Source organism: Chrysemys picta, chromosome 8 (assembly GCF_011386835.1).
Source record: "Chrysemys picta bellii isolate R12L10 chromosome 8, ASM1138683v2, whole genome shotgun sequence".
Lineage (NCBI taxonomy): Eukaryota > Metazoa > Chordata > Testudines > Emydidae > Chrysemys > Chrysemys picta.
The window spans coordinates 44954350-44974048 of NC_088798.1; the positions used below are offsets into that span (position 1 = coordinate 44954350).

A 19699-nucleotide genomic window follows, 5' to 3' on the forward strand; every position below is an offset into this window, starting at 1 on the left:
TTAGTCTGGTACCTACTGGCCACCAATGCCTTACCTGTATGCTCAGTGACCTCCTTGGAATCCTTGGGATATTCCTTGATCCCTGCAGTGCTGTTCCTTGACCCATTCCAGAGCGAGATCACTGGTCCCTTTGGGTGCTCCCATTTCTGAGCCTCTGCAGCTACAAGCAACCATGGGCTCATTCCTTTGGGGCCTCCAGAATTGTCCCAATCATATCCTGTAGTCCAGGAGTGGGATCCATCATTGGCACAGCAAACCACCTTATCATCTTCCCTGGACAACTCTACCATGCTAGGTGCCTCCTTTCCCTGGATGCCTGAGGACTTTAGGGCATACCGAGACCTCTTGAGGCATATGGTCACTATCTTGAGCATCCAGGCAGAATTTCTGCAGGAAAATACATATAAACTGTTAGATATTCTCCAACCATCTGCTCCAGGGAGAGAAGCCCTCTCGATTAATGAGGCTCTCTAGGAGCTGGCAAAGGCCCTCTGGAGTACTCTGGCTTTGTTGCCTCCAACGGCTAAGCATTCCGAGAAATGATACTTTGTCCCCAGGTAGGGTTTTGAGAGCTTCTATTCCCATCTGGCCCCAAACTCTTTGGTGGCAGCAAATGACAGGGCACAGCAGGGGAATTATAAGTTCATCCCTAAGGACAAAGATTCCAAGAAAATGGACTTGATGGGGAGACAATGTGGGTGAAGTCATATATTTTATTGGACCAACTTCTGTTGGTGAGAGAGACAAGTATTCGAGGGACATAGAGCTCTTCTTCAGGTCTGGGAAAGGTAGTTCCAGTGTCACAGCAAAATGCAAGGTGGGACAGATTGTTTAGCACAAGTAGTTAGCACATATTGTAAGGGACCATTCCAGCTAGAGTGGCCTGTTAACATAGGACAAAAAGGAGGGTTAGAAGGTAACAGTTTGTTGTAGCATGCCATAAATCCAATGTCTCTGTTCTGTCCATGATTTTTAGTGTCTAGTAAAGTCATGAATATAGGCTCCCAAGCTCATCTTTTGAAAGTGTTCTGCAGGTTTCCTTTGAAGATGAGGATGACAAGTCAAATCGTTTTGTGAAAAGTGTTCACCCACATATGATAGGGTGTTTTTGTCTTTTTTATAACTTTCCTGTGTGAGTTCATTCGAGAGCACAGTGATTGCAGTATTGCCAACCCCAAATGTTCAAAAATCACGAGATTGGCTTTACAATCATGAGATTATGTAAAATAATAGACTCATAGACTCTAAGGTCAGAAGGGACCATTATGATCATCTAGTCTGACCTCAATAGATTTGGTGTTTTTTTTTCTTTATTTCCCTTCTGCTTGTCAAGCCTTTAGGGTGTACTGGGGTCACATTTTGAAGCTTTCTCCAGCATTATGAGGGTTAGAAACTTACTTTTTCTTTAAGAATGAAGGCTGAAATCATCACATATCAACTTGAGTCCAGGAGCTGAGACTCATAACAAAATCATGAGAGTTGACAACAGTGTGATTGTCTGGTTTTACTCACATAGTTGTTCAGCCATGTAGTTGTTGTTGATGGGGAGGAAGATTTTTACCTCTTCTTTATTACAGCTGCACACTGCAAACCAACAGGCATTGCTCTCTAAGTACGATTTTTGTTAATTGGGTGGCCACGTCTAAGTTTGCGGATAAGTTGCCAGAAGCCTCCAAAAAGGAGTTTAAAGTGTTTGTTTCAGAAGGCTATTCGATAGCCAAGATTTTGCTGCAGTTAGCTCTGGACATGGCAGATGCCTTGACCACAATTGTGGCTTCAGCAGTAACCAGGAGGAGGCCTCCTGGCTGCAGAACTCGAGCATTGCATCCAATGTATGGCAGAATATCGAGGACCTATCTTTCAATGACTGGGTTTCGTTCTTGGGCAAGGCCAATGATACCCTACAGTCCTTTAAGGATTTCTGGGCCATTTTGCGCTCCTTGGGAGTTTACGATACAGAGCTGCCACAGTCAGCAGCAACAGCAATGCCACTCAAGATGCTTTTTTTGGGCAGTCCTCCTTCCTTGTGAGGCACTGGGATTACCCAAGAATGGGTCATACATCCCAGAAGTGGAGAGCCTCTAATTATAGGTTCAGCCAGCCAGTCTGCCCTCCCCTGGCATCTGGCAAGCATCTGTTTTGACTTCTGTGTCCAGCAGTAATCTAGTGGTGACCTCTTCATCCCTGTCTCCTCTTGCTTGGGGACCAGCTGACTCATTTTTATGGTGTTTGGGACTCAATAACCATGGACAGCTGGGTCCTACCCTTAGATCGGAGTGTGCCATACAGTTCTTCCCCCCTCTCCTACCCACCCTCCTACTCACCCATCGTATCTCCCCACCCTCCTACCCCATCCTTCTTCAGGGACCCTTCTTACAAGATACTGCTCTCAAGCAGATTCAGTACCTACTAGTTCTGGGGGGCTGAGCAGGAGGTGACCCTGCTGCATGTGGGTCAGGGATTCTACTACTGGTATTTTCTCGTTCCCAAACCTAAGAGAGGGCTGAGATTTGTTCTTGACCTCAGTGACCTCAACAAATATATCAGATATGTGAGATTCTGGATGGTCATTTTTCTCCTGAGCAATTCTCCAGTTTATTGTGCTGGACCAGCACTAATAGTATACTGTGCTCCCCTTTGATCTTTCTTTGGCTCCTCAGATTTTTACCAAATGCATGATTATGATAACAGCAAACTTCAGGAAGAAGAGGATTCATATCTGGACAATTGGTTACTGAAAGGCGAGTCCAGAGAAGAAGTCCTCTCTCATGTTCAGTTCACGCTATGTTTACTCAATTGTCCAGGCCTAATCTTGAATAGCAGTAAGTCAACATTGGTCCAAACTCAAGGAATCAAGTTAGTTGGGGCCCTGATTCACTCTATGAGTTCAACAGCATTTCTGCCAACTGACCAATTCCAGGCAATTTGCTGCCTTTTTCTGGAACTGCAGTCTCAACCCTCAACCACAGCCCAAGGATGCCTGAGGTTACTAGGTCATATGGCCACCTGCACACAGGTATCCAGTTTGCCAGGCTGTGCCTACATCCTCTTCAGATGTGGCTGAACTCAGTCTATAGTCCATATTGCCATCCTTTGGGCAGTGTGGTCCAACTTCCCCCACCAATCCTGGGCTCCTTATGATGGTAGATAGTGCAGGGCAATGTGTGCCAGATTTTGAAACTCCTCTCATTTCCACCAGTTCTACATCAGCGTCACCCCATTTACTTCGGTATTGTTAGTCCTGGATTACCTCAGTGTAAGTGAGAGGAGAATTGTCCATTGTCTCTATTTTTGTTTGAATAAAGTTAAAATCTGTTATGTTCATTGTTGCCTATTTGTTTCAAAAATGTACAGTAAAATGCAATCAAAGAATCAGCTATTTATGCAACTGGCTCTACCCAAAACATCTTTCATAGTCTCAACAAAGGGAATTCTTTCATTGCTTTTTGTAGTGGAAAAATTATTCCGTAGGCTCAGTAAAGTGTGCACAATGTCTCCAGAAGTTATCAGGAGTGAATTTTCATAACAAAAACTGAAAGTTTGTTAAGAATGCAGAGATGGAAAATGTACTGTACAAGCACAGTTTAGCAAGTGATGCATAGACAGATTTGCGTGCCATCCTCAGTTTAACGGGAAACATTACCATGTCACAGACCTTTGAGCTACCAATCCTCAGTGTATGGCTTCTTTAAGTGTATTCTGAGGTACTAATACTTTGATATTAGAGTTATTCATTATACTACAAGTAATACCTAATGAGCTACTGCACTGCCACTACCCAAATGTGCTTTGTAATGAAATAGTAAGCAGTGCGCAGCAAGGCCCTGATTCAGGAAAGGACTGAAAAGTATGCTTAAACAGACTTCAGAGGAACTTAAACATGTTTCAGTGGTTTCCCTGAATAGGAATGCTTTCCTGAATCAAGGCCTAAGGGTCCCTGGGCCAGAAAAAAAGGACTCTTTGACCACTCCCATTTCAGAACCAAAATAAGGGGTTGTCTACACTTACCGGGGGATCGACACGCGGTGATCGATGCATCGGTGGTTGATTTAATGGGTCTAGTGAAGACCCGCTAAATTAACTGCAGATCACTCTTCAGTCAACTCCTGTACTCCACCTGAACAAGAAGCACACGGGAGTAGACGGGAGAGCGTCTCCCGTCGACATAGCGTAGTTTGGACCCCGCGGTAAGTAGTTCTAAGTACGTCAACTTCAGCTACGTTATTCACATAGCTGAAGCTGCACAACTTAGATCGATCTCCCTACGTAGTGTAGACAAGGCCTAAGTGGCTGGATTTCAAGAGCTCAGCTCCCATTTAGGCACTTAAATGAAGGGGCCAGGTTTTCAAAAGTGCCTAAGATCCAACAGCTACAAAAGCTGGCCTCTGATCTTAAACTGCCATTTATTAAAGGATCATCTAACAATGACTTAATTTGAGAGAGAGAGTGGAAAACCATTTGCCTTTTTAAAAATGGCAGTAAACAGGGTAGCTTAAAGACAGAATTACCTCCGGCCCTAATCCTGCAGTGAGCTCCATGCAGACCCTTGTGCCACAGTCAGTCCTGCTAGCTTCAGTGGGGATCCATCCATACAGAGCTCATTGCAGGATCAGATCCTTAGTTTTCAATGAATGAGACAGACATCCCACCCGATGAGATTGCAGCCGTCATGACCTAGCTGCAAGTGAATTAAGTTTTCCATTATAAATGCATTCTGCTTACCCCGTATCCTATTTTCTTGATCTTTTCATTAACATTGGACTACAAGCTTTCAGCTTGAAGGTGAAGTTGTTGGTTTTTGTTTGTTTGTTTGTTTTTGAACTTTTAGTGAATTAAGCCATATGGGATTGGTACAGATTTATGATCTGGTTTCAGACAGTGTTTTGCCAAGTTCCCCAGCAAACGACAATTTTTTTTTATTTTTAAAAGTGAAAAATGCAGATGATTAATGCTGATGTAAAGAGAGCACTATGTGTGTTTTTTAAATTTCCATAATTGTAAACATGAACATTTTTGAAAATTAACAACCCATCATAGATACTATGGAACATAGATATCAGAAGCTATTTAGAGAAAAAAAAATCCCCCATTCATTTGACTGATTTTAAAAAGCAGTGTCAATGCAAGGTTATGATGGTGATGATGTGGCGCTCGTGCTGAGGTAATAGCAGTATTCGGAGATTGTAAGAAAATACAATATCAGTGCATATTTAGAAAGTCAGTGTAAATTGTAAGAGATTTGGGGAAATTATATTTGAATCCCTGATGGTATGATGAAAGAAAAGGCAAAATAATGTTGGTGCTTTTATGGAGAAATTATTAGAGTAAGTACTGTAAAAATAATATGTTATAGTTACATATCTAAAATAATTGTCTTTCTAAAGCAACCCCCACCAATGGGGCTCAGTCTGCAAATGGTAATAAAAATAGATAAAAGAAAACAACATTAAACCCGCATGAACTATAAGAGAAAAGGATATAAAATTTAACATATAAACAATGCAAGGCTGCATTACATTAATGTGTTATAAGGTGAGAAATGACTAAAATAAATGCCCGTGTGATGTAAACGTGAGTCTCTGAGGGAAACATCTGAAGGTGAGGAAAAGGAAAACAATGCCACTGCAATGTAAAGGATGTTGTACAAACAAAATTTGTTAGTCTGAATACTAACTCTGTTATGTGAATGCTGTACTTGAACTGGGGGAGGGATAGCTCAGTGGTTTGAGCATTAGTCTGCTAAACCCAGGGTTGTAAGTTCAATCCTTAAGGGGGCCAGTTAGGGAATTGAGATGTTTAAAAAAAAAAAAAAAAAAAAAACTGTCTGGGGATTTGTCCTGCTTTGAGCAGGGGGTTGGACTAGATGATCTGTGAGGTCCCTTCCAACTTTGATATTCTAAAAAAAAAAAAAAAACTGATTCCTATATTACAGAGTGTTATGCTATCATATGTCATCTTGACTCCCTTTTCTGCTTATATTTACCATACACATTAAATATTCAACTGCTTCTCATTGATGCATGCAGTAATGCTGGCCTTGTGGGGAGCTTTCCTGTCTTTTACGGCTATGACATATTAGCTAACTTTACTGTCTTTACAGCATAATGTTTATGCACATTAAGGTACAGCACATATTAAATATTACATTTCTTGCAATATCCTTTTTACAACTGTGGTTAAATCAAGAGAATACTATGCAACTAATAAAAAATAACAAAGGACATTAAAGGGCTGTTCTGCTTTGAAGAGTGACTATAAAAATGGCATTGTGATATTTCCAATGACTTCCAGAGCAGAACCACTCAGTTTACAAATCTTAAGATGTGTTTTTTCTTATTCCACACTCAGTCTAGAACAGGAACAAAGCTGGGTTCTTTATGCTGCAAAATTGAGCCCCTTCTCTTCTTCCCCTTGTCCCCCAAAGTGAATTGTCTCTGCAGGGCTAACAAAAGTAATAAACACTTATTTAATTCTGTGAAATAACTAACAATGACTCTAACAGCCAGATTGTAATAACTTTACACATGTTTGATAGTACCTTATTCTGATATCAGTAGGACTTAACATAGAGTAAGATACTACACAGTGTGAGGAAGGGATATCACAGTCGATGCTTAAATGCTCACAAAGAGATGATGCCAATTTTACATAGTTACTTTGTAAGCCATAATCACTTTTTAAACATGAAAGGGCCAGTTCTGTATTCCTTGGCTATCCCCTGTGGTGCTCAGCTGTCCACCCCATGTGTCCCCTGTCATATGCTCTAGAAGGTGAGGGCAACCTCAACTCCTGGTTCTCTTGCTTTCCTTGAGTGAGTCCTGTGGGAGGGTGCTCTCCACCTTCCCCTCACTCTTGGCCCTCCAGAACTCACCATCAGGCCCCTGGCATGTGAGCCTCCCTGGCTGCTCCTGACACACTACCTGAGCCAGCTGCACATTATCCACACCCACAGAACATCTTGTACATGCCCATGCTTCAGACCATCCACTTCCTCATCGTCATGTCCTGTCCTGATACTAAGTGGCAGGACCAACTGCCACCTAAGGAGCGTGAGGAACCTGGTGGGCCAGTCTGTACTCCACTCTGGTTCCATGGGCTTAAGGGGAAATTGGTTGATGACTCCTCCATGGTCCTATGAGCACAGGCATGTATCTGGCATGGTTCACAAACTCCCCCAACACCTGTCCCTTTTGTGGTGAGAGGTAGACACTGGAACACATCCAAGTAGGACGCGTCAGGTTGAAGACCCTCTTCCAGCTCAGATAGAACCTCTTATTGAGGTTCTGGCTGCCCTTTTCCCCACACAGCCTGGCCTATGCACACCCTATCTGTAGGCCCCCCCAAAGTTGTGGAACCTCATCCTCCTGGGGCTGGCCAAAGTGGCCATCCATCGTTCCAGGAGGAGGAACCTGAACAAGGTGATGGGGATGCTCTGTGACTGTGGGGCTTATTTTCAGTCCCTTGCCCAATCATGCCTCCAGGCAGAGTTCCTCTGATACAAAATTACTCAATATAGTTAATTCCAAAGCAGACTGCAAAGAGTTACAAAGGGATCTCACAAAACTGGGGAACTGGGCAACAGAATGGCAAATTAAATTCAGTGTTGATAAATCCAAAGTAATGCATATTAGAGAACATAAGCCCAAATATATGTACAAAATGATGGCATCTAAATTAGCTGTAACCACTCAAGACAGAAATCTTGGCGTCATCATGGATAATTCTCTGAAAACATCTGCTCAATGTGCAGCGGCATTCAAAAAAGCTAACTGAATCTTAGGAACCATTAGGAAAGGGATAGATAATAAGACAGTAAATATGATAATGCTACTATATAAATCCATAGTATACCCACACCTTGAATACTATGTGCAGTTCCCATCACCCCGCCTAAAAAAAGATATATTAGAAATGGAAAAGGTGCAGAGAAGGGCAATAAAAATGATTAAGGATATGGAACAGTTTCCATATGAGGAGAGTAAACAGATGGATTGTTCAGCTTGTCAAAGAGAGAGCTAAAGGTGGGATATGATATAATGGTGTGGAGAAAGTGAATGAGGAATTGTTATTTATCTCCTCACATCACACAAGAATCAGGGGTCACCCAATGAAATTAATAGGCAGCAGGTTTAAAACAAACAAAAGGAAGTACTCTTTCTTACAATGCACAGTCAACCTGTGGAACTTGTTGCCAGGGGATGCTGTAAAGGCCAAAACTGGATTAAAAAAAGAACTAGATGACTTCATGAGGATAGGCCCACCAATGACTATTAGCCAAGATGGTCAACAATGCAACCCCATGCTCTGAGTGTCCCTAAGACTCTGACTGCCAGAGGCTGGGACTGGATGACAGGGAATGGATCACTTGTTGATTGCCCTGTTCTGTTCATTTCCCCTTGAAGCATCTGGCATAGGCCACTGTTGGAAGACAGGATACTGGGCTTGACGGATCATTGGTCTGAACCAGTATGGCCATTTTTATGTTCAGTGTCCATTGATTCCCTACATGTCTTTGAGGAGCAGTGGGTGCTGCTGTGGGTTCTCTGCTTGGTTTCCCCCTCTGGATCCCTGATTTTCAACCTTTGACCTTACTCCTGCTCCTAATTTTTCATTTGTTGTCTCAAGTATTCAATTGTAGCCTGGGCTAAGTGGTTCCTCCCCATTAATTGAGGGGCTGGGGCTTTAGGTGGGGATGGGCCTACATCTGCCTGTTTCCAATACTACAAATAGTACCAGTAGGCAGGCCACAACTTGGTACTTTTAACTGCAGGTTCTTCAGCAACACCATTTCCTGTGTGAAATCCAGGGCTGGAGTCCACAAACGGAAGACTCACCAGCAACCTTCTGAAATCAAAAACACTTAGGACCAGCTTTTCTGTGTTCCTGAGCTCCTGTCGATTTCAAGTGAAATTGTGGTTACTTAACACATCTGAAAATCAAGCCCCTTGTGCTTTTAACTTTCAGTGCTCTGAACAAGCATGAATTTATCTACAATGTCCTCTGAAGTAAGTAGGTGAATATTCTTATCCCACTATTGCCAGCCCCATGCATTCAAAAATCATGAGTTAGGCTACAAAACATCATGAGATTGGCTTTAAAATCATGACATTTAAAAATATAATCAATTTGGAGCTCTTTTTATTTGCCTTCTGGTTTTTCAACCTGTAGGGGTCACATTTTTCAAGCTTTTCTTTGTACCCAGGAGGGCTAGAAATGTATCTTTTGTGAAAGTGGAGATTCTTGTACTGGAGTTGGGGCTTTAGAAACACTAAAGTTCTGAAGTTTAAATTGGAAGTGCTGGCATTGCTGATGTTTCCATTTTACAGCTGAGGGAACAGATAGAGCAGTTACGCAACGTCTGCATGTGCACAGCAGGAGTCAGTGTAAGAAACAGGAATAGAACTCACATAAGTTCTTGGCTCCTGTTTCCATTCCCATTCTACTCCATTTAGGTTTGTATGTTCAAAACATTGGACCAAAGCAAACTCCCAGAGAACAAAATCCTGATGGCCAAATCCCTCCGAGAATTATCAGGCTATTTGGCGGTGCAAAAAGGCAGCACTGCATCTTTTAAGGTTTGGGAGATTTTCTTTGCCACCCTAAGGGTTAGAAACTTTTCTTTTTCAATGAAAGCTGACAATCTGCCAAATCTCACTGGGGCCACCAGACAAGGTACTGGCTGGAGCTGGGTCAGTCTGAAACCCTGTGTGACTGACTGGGCCCATATTTATCAAAGCATTGCATTAAAACTCTTAAAAAATAAAATACATTGCATCTCCTTCTGCATTAACAACATGCTATACTGGAACCAGACAGAAAGGGCTGAGAGGGAGGGTTGACAGGAGAGTGGAAGGAAAAGTGAACATAGAGAAGATGATATAGTTGTTACTTTCCTGGTGTCCATGCTTTTTAGTCAATATGATAATTACTCATGAATAACTGCATAAGTATGAAAATGCAAATAGCTGGTGATTAAATTATTCATGAGACATCAGGCATTAATTATTGTAATTAAATATCATTAGATACATTCATTTTACTAACACTTGCAGTTAATGAATATGTTAACTAATCACTGAGGGGCAGATTCAATCACAATTCCAAGCTTCCACCCTATGGAAGCCAGACTGAGTTTTTGTTGAATCTGGACTCAATATTGAACATATCGTACATGCTTACTAGTGTATTTTAATGACATTTAAGATGAAGTGTAACCATGCAGCATGTGCCACTTGTCCATTTGCCCAGGAGGGTGAAGTGGTACCAGCTGGAAGAGGATATGAAAGTAGCAATGGTGTGTGTGTGTGTGTGTGGGGGAACTCTAGCCATTTAACACAGAACTTAAACTCTGTGTCATTTTTCCAGCCACCGCTTCTGCATTACTTGTACATGTACAATCAGGGTACCTTTTGTGAGTGAATACTGTGCCAAAGGTGCAATCCATGTTATTGTTCAGGAAAACTTTCCAGAATACAAACAAAATTGCAAGCTAATTAGGGCAGGGACCGTATTTTCCTTTGTGTGTATGTATTTGGTAGAAGAAGTAGTAATGGCTTAATCTGCAACAAGGGAGATTTAAGTTGGATATTAGGAAAAATGCTCTATCAGGATAGTTAAGCTCTGGAATAGTCTTCTAAAGGAGGTTGTGGAATCCCTGTCTTTTGAGGTTTTTAAGATCAGGTTGAACAAACACCTGGCAGCGATGGTCTGGGTTTACTTGGTCCTGCCTCAGTGCCGGAGGCTCGAATACATGAGCTCTCGAGGTCCCTTCTAGTCCTACATTTCTATGATTACATAGCACAGTGTGCTCTCAGTCTTAATGGGGCCTTTGGGCACTATTGCAATATAAATGAAAATGACCAGCCAAACGCCACCTTCTACTAAGTTCCTGGCGGTGTATTTCAGATAATATTTTATTGAATACCATGCTGCCAATGCAACTAGCACTACTTTTGGGCTATATGGAATCTTAAATAATTTTTCACTGCAAATACGGAGACCTCTGCCCATCCCCATTACTATCAGTAATGATTCTGTCTCCCTACTTGACAAAAATCTTACTTGCCCTTTGAATTCCTGGGGTCTATTTGCATTCCATTACCCATTGTCTTCTGTGAGAGTTAATTACTTGTATCAGGTGAGGGAAATCGTACTATAAGAGCAAAAAGTGGAGAAAAGAGATCAGATGTCGCCAACTTTTAATGTTAAAAAATCATGAGGGTTTTTTAAAAATTATCTTTTTAATTTAAATTATTTTTATTTCCCTTCTGCTTTCTAAGCCTTTGGAGGTACTTGGGTCACATTTTCACACCCTTTTCTGAACTTGCTCTTTTTAAAAAAATGAAAGCTGAGATTGTCACATAAGCAATTGTCTCCAGGACCTGGGCTTCAAACAAAATATGAAATATCATGAGACTTGTAATCAAACAGCAAGAGCTGGAGATCTGTGGAGGACTAAGGGCTGGTCCACACTAACCCCCCAGTTCGAACTAAGATATGCAACTTCAGCTACGTGAATAACGTAGCTGAAGTCGAAGTACCTTAGTTTGAACAACAAGGTACTTACCGTGGGTCCACACGTGGCAGGCAGGCTCCCCCGTCGAATCCGCGTACTCCTTTCGCGGAGCAGGAGTACCGGCGTCGACGGCGAGCACTTCCGGGATCGATTTATCGCGTCTAGACAAGATGCAATAAATCTATCCCAGAAGATCGATTGCTTACCGCCGAACCCGGAGGTAAGTATAGACGTACCCTTAGACTCTGATCGCCATGTAAGGGACCAGGAAGGAATATTCCCCCACCTCAGATTGGCAGAAACCCTGGGCAGTTTTCGCCTTTCTCTGCAGCGTGAGGCACAGGTCACTTGCTGGTTTGAACTAGAGTAAATGATGGGTTCTCTGTAACTTGAAGTTTCTAAATCAAGATTTGAGGACTTCAGTAACTCAGCTAGTTATGGGCCTATTGCAGAAGGAGGTGGGTGAGGTTCTGTGGCCTGCGATGTGCAGGATGTCAGACTAGATGATCATGATGGTCCCTTCTGGCCTTAAAGTCTACATGTCTGTAAGTCTTTTTCTGCAAGGGGGAAGGAGCCTCTTAAATCCCCCGAAAGCCTCTGAAATCATGTGTAATTAAGTACATCGTGGTGCTTTTACTCCTGACATGTGCAGCCATATTTTCTGTTTGCTTTCTTAGCTGTGCCCCTTTACAGGTGACCTGCAAAGGAGTTTCCTTTTTTTTTTAAATTACTTTGTTAAACATATTTTATGTGATATTTATTAATTTTTTAAAATCCCACTTTTTAAACCTTAAACTATGAAGTCCGCTCTCCCCTGGTTTCACTGGAAAACCTGTGTATGAGGTAGCCCCAGACATGTATTCTATAGGCTATCATATCATAATAGAAGGGGATGGTATGTTTACACTTTAAAAAAAACCCTCCTAACCCTATCCTTATTAGGGATTGAAAGTAAATAGGGGTTAACAAAGTAATTGCAAATTTTTTAAATGGTTTGACTAAAAATTCCTGCCTTTCTGAATTACTCAGAGTTTGGTCTCTTGGGACTTCATAATTTTAATAGTTTTCCAGTCACCACACAATTTTCCAGAGTGTGAAATTTCTATGACGCCTGAATTTCTAAAGTAAAAAGAAAAGAAGACCAAAAAGAATCATCCTTTGTTTTGTTTTGCTTTTCTTTCTTCAAAGAGCTTTTAAGAAAGGAACATAAAAGAACAAAGCTCAGTTCTTTAAAAATCCTTTGTGGGTCACTTTAAGCTGTCTGAATCAAATGCACAGTATCTACGGACACTTTCTGCCATTCATCTCTTCTCTCTGTTACCTGAAAATGATTTTACTGGAATCCCATGTATTTTAATAGAACAATAACTGAAAAATAGAGAAAGTAAATAAGGAATTTGGACATATTCAATTATTTACACATCTTGATGTTGCTGCAAAGACCCTAGTAATTATTTGGACTAATTTGTGTTATCTGGCATACACTATGTCAGCTACTGTTCCCTCACGGTGTGCTACTCCTTTAAAACCCATGGCAACTTTGTTTATAGCTGTTACACTAAAACATAGCAAACTTACAGCATCAGAAACTTGGGGAAGAACAGGGTTCAGGTTTAAATAGGGAAGTCCCAAGTGAATGCTTTTTCCGATGACACTTGGTGAAATCAAAATAGCAGGCACCCAATATATTCTGCAATAAGAAATAAAGGACACTTGTCCTGGGGTGCAGAATAGTGCTCCTCTGACTAAATGGCATCAATCGGAAGAGATGCGTAAGCGGCCATGTACGTTAAAAGGGTATCATATCATTGCAGTGCAGAAGAGCTACGTTTTATATGCTTGTGTAACACACGAGTGAAGTGTAAACATTCAGAAATCATGGTACACTTAAAGCAAATGAAAGCAGTTCTCAGCAGAAAAATGAAAGTAGACGTAAAGAGACAAAGGCAGAAGGTTTATTTTGTGTATAACGATGGGAAAGCTATGTACACACACAATGTAGTTGAGAATACAGAAGTACAAAGAGGAAAGAGCAGCAGTTCTGAATCAGGAAATGTTTCATGGTGACAAGGCATTAGAGGAAGGAAAGAAATCATTTACAATCCTAGTGGATATAGTGGCATTAGTGATATGTAAACAGAGGGGGAGAGCCAGGGACTGCTGCACTGCTATTTAATCTATTTGAAATTTGTAACTTTTTATGTAACATGTAATACATATATATGGTATACTGTATATATCTATGCATTTCCACATTTCTAGAATTGAGGAAATAGTGTGTTTGAAATCTCTATACATGTATATATTCTTTGGTTTTCATTTCTTGTTTGTCTGGGGCATTATAAATACAGTATGCTAGGAACACTGATATAAGATGTATCTCTTTCCCCAGTTTCCCTTGTCACTAACAGCAAACTGAAATCAATGATCTGAGACAGCTTTGTGGCATGATGTTCAGCAGACTTTGCTATGCAACAAAGCACTTAATCAGGTGCTTAACTCCCATTAATTTCAATGGGAATTTAAGCAAGAGCTGGTTGGAAAACCAAAACTTTTCCTGTGTGAAAATTTGAACAAAAAATCTTGGTTTGAAAATTTTCAGTTTCAAATTAAATGTTTTTGTTTCAGATTAACATCTTGAAACAGTATGATGATATTCATTTTGACTTGAAATGTCATTTTGTTTTCATTTTTTGGTGTCAATAAAACCAAAACAACAATTTAAATCAAAACAAAATGAAAATTGCCATTTTGAACTGACATTTCAACATAAAATGTTTTGGTTTTCTTTTTCAGTTTCAAGATGCCAAAACAAAATTACATTTTAAGTCAAAATGAAATGAACTATTTTTGTTTACTTTTGGCATTTTGAAACCAAAACATCATTTCATATTGAAGTCTTGATTCAAATGAAAATTTTCATTTTGACATTTCCTGCAGGCAAATCCAAATTGTCGTCATATTTGTCATTTTGTTGTGAAAAGTGTTCGTTTCAATTAAACCAGATTTTTAAGTGGAAAAACTTTCCATATAATTTTTAATCACCTCTAATTTAAGTATGTGCTTAAAGTTAAGTATGTGCCAAAGTATTTTGCCAAATTGGGGCCTATGTTGTGTAAGTGTAATACCATTACTTGAATATTTGCTTGCCTCCACAGTCTAAACTGGCTAAAAGGTATATCATCCAAATAATTCTAGTCTGATCTAAAATAATCCAATAGTATAGATAATAGAACACTTAGTGTTTATGTTTTTGATATTACTACAATAATTTTATCCCCAATATGGAACATATTTTGTTATATTCTATTCACGGAAGTGTGGCTTATGTATAAAACAAAAGAGAGGAATAAAACATTTTTACAGGCAATCAACAGCAAAATTACCTCAGGCATTTCTCTAGTAAAAGAAAGATGATAAAGAGATTAGCGGGGTGTAATACAGTTATTATACAGCAATGTATTACACTTAAGTTTTCAGACCAGGGCAGCTCCTTGAGATATTAACATGCTACACGTAACACAGACAAATAACAGCATTTTGCGCACACATACAATAATGAATAGAACTGGAGAAAGAGAGGCAGGTGTCAGGATTGGGATGTGATGCATGTGACACTTAGGCTATGTCTACACAGGGATAAAAACCCCACGGCTGGCCCAGATCAGCTGACTCAGGCTCTCAGGGCTCAGGCTCTGGGGCTGACAAATCGCTGTGTAAACTCTTGGGCTCAGGCTAGAGCCTGAGCTCTGGGAGGGTGAAGAGTCCCACAGCTCAGGCATCAGCCCAAGCCTGAACATCTACACAGCAATTTTTATCCCCTGAGCCCAAGCCTTGTGAGCCCAAGTCAGCTGACAAGGGCCAGCTGTGGCAGTGCCACGGGTCTTTTATCCCTATGTAGATGTACCCCAAGGGCTCAGGGATTGAAGCAGAAGCCAAGCTGCTGTCTCTCTCAAACTGTAGAGCCTCAGCATACTTAATAAAGATCTCTTTCCCATAGCTCTGCCTGCATACCACATCACATAATAATAATGAAATACAGAGCTGTAAACACTTACTCTTGTGAACAGTGAGCTCAAGGGGACTACACAAATGAGTGTTTGTAGGTCTGGACACTGTACTAATATAACATGAGTAATAATACTCAAATAAACTATTGCACAATTCATTAGTGTACTTGTCCTGTAAAACTCTTTCCAGAAAGAACAAAGTATGACATGAACATATTTTCCCAGATTCAGCCAGTTACTAAAGGAGGTGACTAAATTTAAGCAAGTGATTAAGTCCCATTGACTTCAACTTGCTTGTGTGCTCAAAGCCAAGTACATGTCTAAGTACTTTGCTGAATCAGGCCTGATCTACAATGGTGAGCAATATCATGCACGTAATCCTCATTCATTAAGGATAACAACCCATCAGTGAACAAGGTGATTGATTCCTGAAGTGAAAAATAAGCATATTCCTCTGCCTGGAATTATGTATTACAGTACTGACAGTCTCAGTTCACAGATAAAATAGATCTACTTCAAGAGGTAGCAATATTGTAACTAACAAATTCTGCCTTTGGATTTGAAATATGATATCCTCATTGGACCTTTGGTTAAAATGAATAAATTCATATCATGGGGCATGTTTGAAAACCATTCCATGTGAATTCATAGAATAGTTGCATTTTGTTTTAATTAAGTAAACTTTATTCAAATGAAATGTACAGATAGTAGTGCCAATCCTACTCCCAGTGAAATCAAAGACAATTCTGCCATTGATTCCAACAAGACGGGCTCAGTATATTGCCAGTGGCTTATCCAAAATAGTTTCACATTATCCACTGTTATGACATATCTGATTCCACAGACATTGAACCAAACTTCTACATCAACAGCAGTGAATAATATGGGATGTGATATATTTAAATTTTAAGGGTGAAATCCTGGTCTCATTGAAGTCGATGGGATCTTTGATGTTGACTTCAGTGGAGCCTGGATTTCACCCTGAGCTCTTAGCATATCTTGTCATGGACTAGTCTTATGCATTACACTGTAAGAAACGAAGAGACCATGCAATACCCCAGTAGAAATGGGTTAAAGCAGTATTTTCAGACTGATATTCACTATCTACTAGCATCTGTTCCAAAATTAAGCAAATGAACCAAAGCAGAGTGAAAATTATTCATAAATAGGTGAGAACCAAGATCTGAATGTTTGCTTTGGAAAGTTCTATACATATCTCATTTTTTACACAAAATAATACAAAGAAATATTATGCTACTTAGAAACTTAGCTTCTGCATTTAAAGCCACAGTTGGAGAATAAATTCTTTACAATAAAATATTTTAATATGTTCAAAACATTGATAAATGATTTTTAAAATGTGATTCTTATTGCTTTTCTGAGTGCTAAACTAGTTTCCTGTTCAAGGCATCTTCCATTGTGTGTCAATAGCTTAAAAATACTAACCGTGTACAGATGGCTAATAATCTTCCTGTTCTCCCCACTCAACTACTGGATCATCATCCATTCGCAGAATAAGGTAGGAGAGAAGCTGAAAGAGATTCTGCCACAATAATAAAGAGACAAAAAAGGAGAGGTCGCTTACATCTACCTCACAGCGGTCGCCAGCATAGTTTACATCACAGATGCACTGGTATTTGTTAAGTAGGTTCTGGCAGAGGCCTCCATTCATGCACGGATCAGAGTTGCACTCATCAATGTCTGTTTCACACCTACAGTAAAAGACCAAAAGCACTAAGCAACTGTTATAGCAACTAGATAACATTAATCGGACAAGGGTTTCTCACTGTCCTGAAAATAACAGACATTACCAGCAACACTTACATCTTTGATGCCTTGTGTTGTTTTCACATATAGGTACAAAAATGGGAAATCCCATACCTGTGGCATTTTGATGCTCACATTGGCACTTAGATATGTAAAATGGACATTTGTGACTTAGGCTATGTTTACACAGGGATGAAAAACCCTGTGAGGGTGGAGGGTCCCAGAGCTTGGTTTCTAGCCAAGCCCGAGTATCTACACAGCAATTTTTAACTCTGCAGCTCGAGCCCTATGTATCCGAGTCAGCTGACCCAGGCCAGCCGCAGATGTGCCACGGGTCTTTTATTCCTGAGTAAACATATGCTTAGAGGCTGATCTTCACTACCTTCTGTAGAGAACTGTGCTCCCTCCACTCTTATTGATGTCCGTGAGAGTTGAAGGCACTTAGCATCTTGAAGAATTGGGCCCTAAGTCACAAAAATGACCATTTTCATCGATTCATAGATCCCCCAGTTAGCAGGGACCATTGTGATCATCTATTCACATGCCTAAGTGCCTATGTGAACATCCAAATACCTATTGCCTACCTGAAATTAGTAGCATTCTTCTGCTGGTCTAGTTGAGGACCATAATGCCAGGAAATATAATATGTCAAGTGTAGCATTGTAGCAGATTTTAAAGGCTTAGTTAAATATTATTTAATTGTTTCAAACAATATTTATTATAAAATAGGGGATATCCCACTTCGCATGGCAAATAATTTATTAGCGAGATGAGGTGGAAGAGGTAATATCTTTTATTGGACCAATTTTGGTTGGTGAGAGAGGCAAGCTTTCAAGCTACATGGAGCTCTTCTTCAGGTCTGGGAAATGTACTCAGAGGGAATGTCTATACTGCAATTAAAAATCTGAGCCTGGCCCAGGCCAGCGGAGTTGGAGTTGTGGGGCTCGGAATGTAGTGTAGTGTAGATGTTGGGAGTCGGACTGGAGCCCGGGCTCTAGGACCCTGTGAGGTAAGAGGGTCCCAGAACTCAGGGTCCAGCCCAAGCCCAAATATTTACACAGCAATTAAGCAACCCATTAGCCCAAGACCAGTGATACCAAGTCAGCTGGCATGGGCCAGCTGCAGGTGTCTAATTGCAGTGTAAACATATCCAGAGTGTCACAGCTAAATACAAGGAGGAACAGATTGTTTAGCATAAGTAGTTAACACATATTTCAAGGAACCATTCAAGGTGAAGTGGCCCATTAATACCTCTCCAGTCATGTGGGGAAAAGGCTGAATGGGAGGTGTAAGAGGGTTACAGATTGTTGTAAAAGCCATAAATCCAGTGTCTCCACAGGCACCGTCTTCCAATTTTCCCCAGGGGTGCTCAACCCCCGCTCCGCCCCAGGCCCCGCCCCCACTCCACTCCTTCCCCTAAGAGCCCACCTTCACTCCACCCCCGCCCTCACTCCCACTTAACCCCTGTCTCCAATGCCCCACCCCACCTCTTTCTGCCACTCCTCTGAGTGCGCCCCATCCCCACTCCTCCATCTCCCTTAGGATGACCAGATGTCCCGATTTTATAGGGACATTCCTGATATTCGGTGCTTTTTCTTCCTCCCCCCACCCCCATCCCGATTTTTCACACTTTCTATCTGGTCACCCTAATCTCCCGCCCATGAGTTTTAGTATCTACCCAAGTTATGAATATGAGCTTCCAGATTCATCTTTTGAAGGTGTTGTGCAGGGTTCCGTTGAGGGTGTGGACTGTGAGGTCAAATATAGTGCGATCACTTTAAAAAAAGATATTGTGGCCAGATATGATGAGCGCTGTGGGTTCCTTTGTTTGTATATCTCAGGAAAGATGTAGATGGTCCCTGGAGTGCGTTCATCAGGATGAGGTTGTAGAGTTTCTCTTGGAGTTGTTTGGGGAAGGATTTGATGATATCCTTAAATTTCTGGGTAAACTGTGGTGTGGGGTTGTCTTTGAGTTCTTTATAATAGGTAGTGTTGGACAGTTGTCAGTTGGCCTTGTCAATGTAGTCATCATAGTTGAGGACTATGACAGTGCCCTTTTGTCTGTGGATTTGAGCACTATTTGGTGGTTGGATTTCAGGGACTGTCCTCTTGGTGGGGGAGAGATTATGGTGGATGTGATGTTTCCCAGACCTGGAGAAGAGCTTTGTGTAGCTCAAAAGCTTGTCTCCATCGCCAACAGAAGTTGGTCCAATAAATGATATTACTTCACCCATCTTGTCTCTCTTATAACCTGGGAACAACATAGCTACAACACCACCACAAAAAACAATTTATTGTTAATTAAAAGTGTGCCAGGACTAACTTTTAAAACTAAAATTATGACTTCAGTATTTTTTGCTGTGACTATGTTTTCCCTTTGTCTGAATTACTAAAAGCTGTTCAGTTT

General features: G+C 40.9%; 1 protein-coding gene across 1 annotated transcript in view; it reads right to left on the reverse strand.

Moving 5' to 3' along the window:
- CRB1 (crumbs cell polarity complex component 1) overlaps positions 1-19699 on the reverse strand; it is a 170450-nt gene that overhangs the window by 22446 nt on the left and 128305 nt on the right. The window contains exon 11 of the mRNA XM_065554408.1: positions 17111-17237. Within this exon, the coding sequence (XP_065410480.1) occupies positions 17111-17237 (127 nt within the window). The remainder of the gene's footprint in view (positions 1-17110; positions 17238-19699) is intronic.